General features: G+C 45.2%; 1 gene segment (V, D, J or C); it reads right to left on the bottom strand.

Moving 5' to 3' along the window:
- Positions 1–5933: 5933 nt before the first annotated feature.
- LOC146336160 (immunoglobulin lambda variable 2-23-like) lies at positions 5934–7947 on the bottom strand. The segment is given in 4 exon segments: positions 5934–5944; positions 6293–6391; positions 7471–7752; positions 7905–7947. Coding segments are annotated over 4 exon segments (435 nt in total).
- Between the last annotated feature and the right edge of the window lie 1824 nt (positions 7948–9771).

The raw sequence follows: 9771 nt of genomic DNA on the forward strand, positions 1-9771 counted from the left end.
AAGTGCAGAGACGTACCCAGCATGGAGAGAACCACGCTGGCTGTGAGGGGGTGGGGGAAGGGCGGGGAGTGTAGTTTCTGGGAACCACTTTTGGAGCCCTGTCTCCAACCTCGGTTCCCAGAAACTGAAACATCCTATGGCCCTCAAGACAGTGTCTAGTGGCCATGGGATTGCTCCCTTACAGATTCAAAAAGAAATTCAAAGACTAAAATGCTTGGGAAAATAAGGTTTTCAAGTGGCACTGGAAAGAGTGGAATGTAGGTGCCAGTTGAGCCTCTCTGGGAAGCTCATTCAATATCATAAGAATTAGGATACCTGCCTCAGGTCCTATGCCTCCCAAAATACTGTCCAACAGCTCTTGTTTCCTCCTGAAGTGGAATTTGCTTGGTACATGATTCCACCATCTCTTAAATAAAGGGTCAGCAGAAACTTTGCACTGTAGGAAAGTTCTAGTTCCATTTATATCTTGAAAATACAATATTACAGTGTCTTGAGAAGTCATAGGGGCATCCAAATCTTTTTGTGGTAGCACTATTCTGTGAATACCGGATATATGGGAAACTTGTTTAAATATAGGAGACGCTGGACCCTTAAAAGACAAATATATCCATATATATGGTACACAAACTGAAATCATATTACAGGCTATATAATTGCCATCTAATTTCAACTGAAAGCTATGTTTTCCATGAGTGACTATTTCCCATAACATGCTATTATTAACCCACAGTTGTTCAACAGGACTTTCACTGCTCTATTTTTTCAAGGACTTCTTCGACACTTGCACTGTGAACATTTATTTATTTTTTTATTACATTTCTATACCACCCCATAGCTGAAGCTCAGTTTGGATGGCAAAATCAGACCACCTGTGCACAAAACCCACCAAGAAGACCACCAACAGGGTGAAATTAACAGCTTTGGGTGTCATTTTCTTGGTAGAAAGGCAGGGTACAAATCAAATGATGGAATAAATAACTAAATATCCAGTACACCGGTTCAGTGTAATGGAAAGAGTGACGGACTGGGAGCTGGGAGATTCGGGTTCTAGTCCCCACTCGGCCATGGAAGCTCACTGGCTGACTTTGGGCCAGTCACAGACTCTCAGCCCAACCTACCTCACAGGGTTGTTGTTGTGAGGAAAAAAATGGAGAGGAGGGGGATAATGTAAGCCGCCTTGGGTTCCTTGGAGGAAAAAAGGCGGGATACAAATACAATAAATAAATAAATAAATAAATAAATAAATAAATAAAGTCCATCACTCTATTAACCTTGGTTTGAGGGCTTTCTCATTGCCCAAAAGGGGAGAGGCCGCTAAAGGCAGCTTCTGTTGATTCACAAAGAGAACAAAGAAATGAGAGGAGGTTTTTGCCTCACTGCCCCATCTGTGCAACCCACTCCCAGTCCACACACAGCAGTAATAAGCAGCGTCATCTTCCAGCGGAGCCCCTGTAATGGTCAGGGACATCACCACACTCCCCGACCTGGAGCCAGAGAAATGGGCTGGGACATCAGATGGTCTGGTGCTGGTGTGATACATAACTGTCCAAGGTTTACTCCCCCATTTCTGCTGGGCCCACAAAGGGTGATTATTATCACCAATATTTCCACTATTATATCTGAAAGTCATGGTGACCGTCCCACCCAGAGCCATGAATTCAGGGTCTGCAGCTGCTGGACACTGGGACCTGAAAGAGGACAAGGCAGGGAATAGCTTATTAAACCTATTTACAGTGGAGCAACACCAAACCATTGCAAAGCTCAGGATTTTAGAATACAGAAGGTTTCCGTCTTTGCTTCAGATACAATGCATCCCTTCCTCCAAATGAATTCCTCTCACCAATGCAGATCATGAATATGAAGAGAAGCAGAGTCTGAGCCATTGTGGGGAAACCTGATGAGTTAGTCATGAGTTAGGCCCCCTGAAATCCATGGCGGAACAAAGCCCCCACCCCCCCAACCCATGAAAGGCACGTGGAACGGAGCCCCCAACCCACGAAAGGCACGCGAAACGGAGCACTTACCTGCTGCTGTCCGCACTGACTTGTGAATGGCGGCCGCCCTGCGGCCGCCATTCACTTCCTCATCATAGCCGTGATAGGCTACATAAATAGTTACCTAGCCTATCACAGCTAACACAGGGACGCCTTTTGCATCCATGTGGAGGCTGTGATAGGCTACATAAGTATTTATGTAGCCTATCATGGCAAACAAAAAAAAATGCATACACAAATGGCAGCAGCTACGGCAGCCGCCATTTGCGTGCCCTATTTTTCACTGTTTTATCCTACGTAAATATTTACGTAGGCTATTACGGTGAAAAAAAGGGGAACACAAATAATGTAGTGGGCGCTATTTGCGTTCCCCTTTTTTTTCACCATAATAGCCTACGTAAATATTTACATAAGATAAAATGGCAAAAAATAGGAAACGCAAATGGCGGCCACCATAGCCGCCGCCATTTGCGTATGGTGTTTTTTTTGGGGGGGGGCTGCCGTGATAGGCTACGTAAATACTTACATAGCCTATCACAGCAGCCTGGCTGGACACAAATGGTAGCTGCTATGGCAGCCACCATTTGCGTCCGCAGCAACCCGTCTGTGGCCGGAACTCCGGCTGCAGACAGCCCTGGCCAGCTGCTCCGTGGAGCCACTGCGGAGCGGAGCTGGCCGGGCAGGATTCGGGGGGGGAGGACTGGATCTCCTCCCCCCCCATCAAGGATTCCGGAGGGAGGGATGGAGCACCTCCCCCCCACGACGAATCAATTCCACAAAAAGGTAAGTGACTTTTGTACATCCCTAGATCTTAGCTTAGATTTCCATTTCAGGACCTGGACAGCAACTCACTCAGTAATAGATAATTACAGACATTCTTTCCATGCTGAGTTGATAACACGCCTGCACCGAGTTCTGATTAGAGCCTGTATATAGTAACCCAGTTTGCAATAGCAAATGGTTATGCACAGTATCCAGTCCTTTTGCAGGAGTTGGCCAGTGTGCCTGATCGAAAAAAAGCTGTTCTAAACAACATTCCTGTTTGTTTGTTTGTTTGTTTGTGGTATGGAAAACAGCTGCTATAGACAGAAGGAACTACTCATCCTTGGTAAGACTTCTCCAGTCTTCTTCACTAGTGGGTTGCTCTCAGGGTCGTTTCAGTTTTTTATCTTTTAGTGTGGCATGGTCATAAGTCAGATATACCTGGGAGATTACTGTAAATTAATACAAAGTAGATTCATTTCTCTACATGCTTCAGAATGTAGGAGGGAATTTTCTTGTCTCCATTTTTTTGCATTCAGTTCCAACCACATGATGAGGATTAGAGAATCTGTATAGTTAATATTTACTGGTAGTTAGACTTTTTATTAGTTTACATTTATCTGATTAATTTGAGTAAGCAATATTATCCCAGGTATCTCTAAATTTGTGTATTTTGCTATACAAGTTCCATGTAGAAAACTTAATATCTTGAAAATATTGTTTTAACAAGGGCTGTAATTATTGTTTATATGTTCCCTATTGATGAGGCCTAGTTTGGTCAAAATGTGTTTAGGACATAGGCACTGTATACTTGTGCAGCCTTTTTGATTTGGAAATCAGTTGCAACTAGGTATGTATAATATACCGTTGGACTATTCTTTTAAACTGTGTGTGAAATATTAGTTTTTATAGTAAGATTTGCTATATATTTGCTATATACATAATTTTCCTTAAACTCATTTCGTTTTGTTGGAGGAGAGAACCGCACTAGCTGCCTCTCCGACATTGGAGAAGAGACCTCGGAGGTGAAAGAAAGGGGGTGTTCCGGGGGGCAGGGGCAGGAAGAGGCCAGAGAGCCCAAGAAGGAAGTTCTCCTGAGCCTCCCCCAGTCCCTTCCCTCCCTTTCCACAGTGCCCTCATTAGACAGACTGAAAAGCCCGTCTAGCAAAATTCATCAAACACAGAGGAGGGGGAGGTGAAGATCACCTGTGCTGCTTCTCCCACCCTGCCGGCTTCCAAATTCAGAGGCTTCTGAGCAGTGAGGACGCAGTCAATAGGACTGCACCCTTAAAAATATTTAGCCACTGCCTTATGTGTCTGTGTGACCTATAAAGCCCTATATGGCTTGAGACCAGCCTACCTGAAAAACTGCCTCCTCGCATACAAGCTTACCTGGGTTTTAAGATCTTCGGAGAGGTATGTCTTTCAGTACCACCACCAGGGGATTGTTTGGTGGCAAAGTGAGAGAGAGCCTTTTCGGTGGTGGCTTCCAAGCTGTGGGACTCCCAGTCCCAGCTGATGGAGGTTGGCTTTCTCCCTGCTGACCTTTGTTGGCAGGCAAAGATGTTTTTTATTCATGTCGGCTTTGGTCACATAACAGGTTGCTGTTGGGTTGAGTGCTGTTGTTATTCTGTGGAGGTTGTGTTTTTAATTGAATTTAATACATTTGTTTCATTGTTGTTTGAATCAAGTTCGAATTTTGAAATATGGTCATTCCTAGGACGGTCAGCCACCCTGAGTATAATGTTCCTGTTCGAAAGGCAGGATACAAATGACATGAAATAAAATGCATAAATAAACAAATAATCCCAGTCCTGTGCCTCTGTTAGCCTTTGTTCAGGGCTCCTTCATTGCACAGAAATGGAGAGGTGTCAGGAGCGCTTCTGAGCACAGGGAGTGGGAGAGTAGTTCAGATTCTGGAGAAGAACTGCCAGACATGGGGGAGGTATGTTCCCAGGCTAGTCCAGACATGGCTAGGCAGGCTCCTCAGGTTTCAAAGGTCCAGCTGGGGGAGGAAGGTCCCTCTCCCCCCCTCCACCATGAGAGACAGCAAACAGGGAGAAGCAGGGTTTGGGGAGTCTGAATTAATAGATGCAAGATGCAGACACAGACCCAAGAGGGAGAAGGCTGGGGCTGAACTTAGAAAGTCTACCCAATTGGCCCTGCATGAACAGCGGCGCTTAGAAGCCTCATGAGAGAGAGAGAGAGAGAGAGAGAGACCTCTCCCCACCCCTTAAGTTAGGCTAGGGAGCCCGCCTTTCTTTCAAACTGTGGGCAACTAGCTACGTTTTGAACCCCCTGAAGGCATTTCCTTGCAGACTGAGAGTCACTGAGAATTTGCATCTGTATGACCCTTTGTTGTAATGGATTAAAAGCCACAGATTGAAGCCTCTTGTCTGTGTTTGCTTCAGTGTTTGAAGTTCAGTGGGGGCAAAAGGAATCCTGACAGCAGGATGCCAATGGTATCTCACCTTCTGCTGATGCATAAAAAGAGCAAAGAAATGTGAGGAGGTTTTTGCCTCACTTCCCCATCTGAACGAACCACTGTGCTTCTGGCTACCAGTCCACACACAACAGTAATAAGCAGCTTCATCTTCCTCCTGGGCCCCCGTAACGGTCAAGGACATCACATTCCCTGATGTGGAGCCAGAGAAACAGGCTGGGACATCAGATGGTCTGGTGCTGGTGGCATACATCACCAGCCGGGGTTTACTCCCAGGTTTCTGCTGCGCCCACCAAGGGTAATTGTTATCACCAATGTTTCCACCATTGTATCTGCAGGACAGGTTGACCATCCCACCCAGAGCCACAAATTCTGAGTCTTTCAGGGTCTGTAGCTGCTGGACACTGGGACCTGAAAAAGGTCAGGATAGGGAATAGCTTATTAAACTAATTTGCAATGGAGCAACGCCAAACCTTTGCAAAGCTTAGGATGGTTTAATACACAGGACTTCTGTCTTTGCTTCTAGATGAATTCCCCTCACCGATGGAGATCAGGAGTGTGAAGAGAAGAGGAATCTGGGCCATTGTGGGGAAACCTGATGGGTTGATGTTCCTAAAGCAGAGGGATCTCCTGTTGGGTTCCTTCCAGACTGTCTTAAATCCCCAGGGGGCAAGAGAGCAACCCCTCCATGCAAATACTTTGCTCTTTAAGTAATTTCCCAGTGCACTGAAAGTCTATTGACCAACTGCAAAGGAAAGCAGCTGCACCCTGTTGGTAACACCATGCCTGCAAGATTTGTATTAGCTAAAAGAAAATCCCCAATACTGGGGGGGGGGCAACCTCTAATTTAATGAGGACAGTCTCAGGTTGAACCCTTGGATCTGCTTTCAAACCCAAGGGACAATTCAGGAGTATATGAAGCCAGGAACAAAAAAATGTGCTGAACATGTGCAGAGTGCATTTCCCTCATTACTAAGCAACAATATCAGCCCAACGCTCATAACGGAGTTGGGATAAGGGCTCCCAGGGCAAATAAATGTCCGTAGAACGTTCCGCTGATCCTGCTGGAGCCATAGAGGATAATTCCCATCACCAATATTTCCACTACTGAATTGGCAAGAGAGGGTGACTGTCCCACCTAGAGACACGACTTCTGAGGGCTTCAGGGATTGGAGCTGCTGGATGCTAGGACCTGGAAGACAACAAGGCAGGGGAAAGCTTATTAAAACCGTTCACCACGGTGGAGTGACACCAAACATTTACAAGCCCTGGATTCGAACGTGGAAAGCTTTATCCATTCCTTGCACAAATTCAGTTTCCCTCACCGATGAAGACAAGGATTGTGAAGAAATGAAGGGCCCAAGTCATTGTGGGTAGACAGAGTATCTTCCTAAAGGAATGAGATCTCCGACTGGAATTCTCCAAGTCTCTCTTAAACCCACTGGGGCCAGGGCAGCAGTCCCATCATGCAAATGTCTTCCTCTGTAACTCCAGTCCCAGAGACAGGAGGGCTTCTGAGCCAGCAAAAGTATCAGTGCTGCACCCTGATGGCCAGAACATCACATCTCTGAGCTCAAGGATTAAAGAGTCAGCAAAGTTGTTATCAGTCCCAAAAGGGGACTGAAAATCAATTTCTTTTTATCAAATTGAATTAAAATGGTCAAAAATGATGCAGAATAATTTTTTGGAACAACACTAATTGGAACTTAAAATATAAGGATGCATTATTGAAAAGTCATCTGTTTGTATGTCACTGGCCTTGATTAACACATATTTTGACATTTCAAAAAATAATTTACATTTTATTTTTAATAATCGTGTTTATTTCTATACAGGAAAAAAAGGGGGTAAAATAACAGACCGATAGATTTAAAGGACGAGGAGAAAAATATATGGTTGCATTGACTTTTGAAATGCAAGCAAACAAGAAAGTCAAACTTTAGTTCAATTCAGAACAAATTACAACTATTCTGTGATAATGTTTCACATCGGAAATGTGATATTTATATTAGATTTCAAATGTCACATTTGAAACTTGAAAAAAAATGGAAAAAATAGAATTCTTGGTTACTTTGTGAATAATTGTTTCATTTCTAATGCCAGTCCTGTCAGCCTTCGTTCAGAACCTCACTGATGAGGTGAAAAACGGAAGCCTCTATAGGCAGTTCAGCTTCTGTTGATGTGCAAAAAGAGCTAAGACGCAAGAGGAGTTTTTTGCCTCACTTCCCCATCTGAATGAACCGCTGTGCAACCCACTCCCAGTCCACACACAGCAGTAATAAGCAGCTTCATCTTCCAGCTGGGCCACCGTGATGGTCAGGGACATCATGTTCCCTGACCTGGAACCGGAGAAACGGGCTGGGGCATCAGACGGTCTGGTGCTGGTGCTGTGCATCACTAACTGAGGTTTACTCCCCGGTTTCTGCTGGGCCCACCAAGGGTAATTGTTATCACCAATGTTTCCACTATTGTATCTGCAAGACAGGGTGACCGTCCCACCCGGAGCCACGAATTCTGGGTCCTTCAGGGTCTGCAGCTGCTGGACACTGGGACCTGAGAGAGAACAGGGCAACAAATTGCTTATTAAATTAATTTACAATGAAGCAACTCCAAATCTTTGCAATGCTCAGGATTTTGGAGTACAAACGACTTCTGTCTTTGCTTCAAGTAAGGTTTATGCCTATCAATTAATTAACTCCCCTCACCAACGGAGACCAGGATGGTGAAGATTAGTAGAGCGCAGGCCATTGTGGGGAAACCTGGTGGGCAAATCTACCAAAAGCAGAGATCTCCCATTGGCTTCCTCCCACTCTCTCTTAAATCCCCAGGGGTCAAGAGAGCATCTCCTTTATGCAAATCTGCTACTCCTTAACTACTGTCTCCCGGGTCTGGAGGATTACAGAACAACCACAGGAAAAGCATCTAGACTGTCTTGGTCACACCACGTCTCAGAAGGACCAGCAAGTCCTGTATCAATTATACATCTCTGGACCTGAAAAAGGGTGCAGTGATGCTTAGATTGAGTGATGGCCACCTGGGCTTCAGGATGGTCCAGGAAAATATAAAGCCATGATGTAGAAAAATGAGCTTCTGAACATGTGCAGAGTGCATTTTCCTCAGCAACCATATCAGGCCCAGTATTCATCAAGGATTTGGGATCAGGACTTCCAGGCCAGACAAAATCCCTCCCAGCCTTCAGCTACTTCACCTCCCCTTTGAGAGGTTCCAAATCTGAAACTGAAGAGGGAAGAGAGGCTTCTCCTGTCTGCTTTTGCTCTGGTCCCTTAATTCACCACCTTCCCCCTACCTGCACCATGACAAACCCCTAGGGTCATTTCCCAGTCTGTCTGTCCCCCCGCCTCCGACTGATGGAGAGAGGAAAGTTCAGCAGTGCTTCAGTGCCCCTGATGTACCACATCATGTATATCTCAGAAGTAGCAGAGAAGAGCACATTTTGAAGGAGAAGAGCACATTTTGAGCTTTGAAGGAGAAGAGCACATTCTGAGCAGAGAAGAGCACATTTTGAGCTTTGGCTGTTGGGTGGTATAGAAATTGAATGAATGAATGAATGAATGAATGAATGAATGAATGAATATGCAAACTGTACTAATTTCTCCATACGTGGATGAGGGAACAGGTCTTGCAATTTGGAGTGGCATGGATTGAAACCAGCAGGTGGACATCTCTCATCTTAGCCATTAATTTCAACAGCCTTATCTTTTCTCCATCACTTCCCCATCCTCCCAACAAGATTCAGGGGAGGTCAGGAAGACCTGCTGCTTTGAGCAGGCTGAGCAGAGGGAGGCGAAAGGGACAGCAGGGCCATCCCACCAACCCTGCTTAAAAAGGTATTTTCCTCTTCCCTCCCACTTCCTATTTCCTTGTGTGTTGTGTCTTTTTAGACTGTAAGCCTGTGGTTGAGGACTGTCTTGTTCAATTGATCACATGCAGGCCATTCTGCAAGCTTCTTTGGCCGAGGAGTGGCATAACAATACTAGAAATAAATAAATATGATCAATTTGTTCTTGAGATACTTGCCTTGTGTGTAGTTTTAGGAGAGGATCAGAGATCGTACTACCACAGTACGCATACCATGATGTGCAGCCCCCAGCTGCTTTCAGCTATGCATGTGGATCCATTTCCTACATGCACACCTGCAGAGTAGATTATTGGTGTGTGGTCAGGGTGGGGCGGGCACATAGTTCACTGGGTAGATGGGGAGCTACGTCTTGAAATGTTCAAGATGTACTCCTGCATTTCAAGGGGAACCAGCTGTGTTTGTGCAAACAGGATATCATACTTCAGATATTCAGAACGGATGGGTAGGAAGGCATGACTCAAGAGATTTCAGAGCTGAGAGATCAGTGACATAGAGGAAGGCCACTTAGGCCAGACGGTCAAATACATGTTCATGCAAGTCATTTCTGGTACAACAACTGTGATGTTTGGGATGGAACATAGTGCTATCTTTGTCCAACCCTTTCAAAGGTGGGGACAAAGCCAGGCTAGCACTGTCCCAAAAATGTCTCCCAGGTTTTATCAACTGTTCTCATTCAATTTGATAGAAAAGAA

Source organism: Heloderma suspectum, chromosome 13, assembly GCF_057233095.1.
Source record: "Heloderma suspectum isolate Gila_16-S chromosome 13, 16-S_ref, whole genome shotgun sequence".
In the NCBI taxonomy this organism is placed as follows: Eukaryota; Metazoa; Chordata; class Lepidosauria; order Squamata; family Helodermatidae; genus Heloderma; species Heloderma suspectum.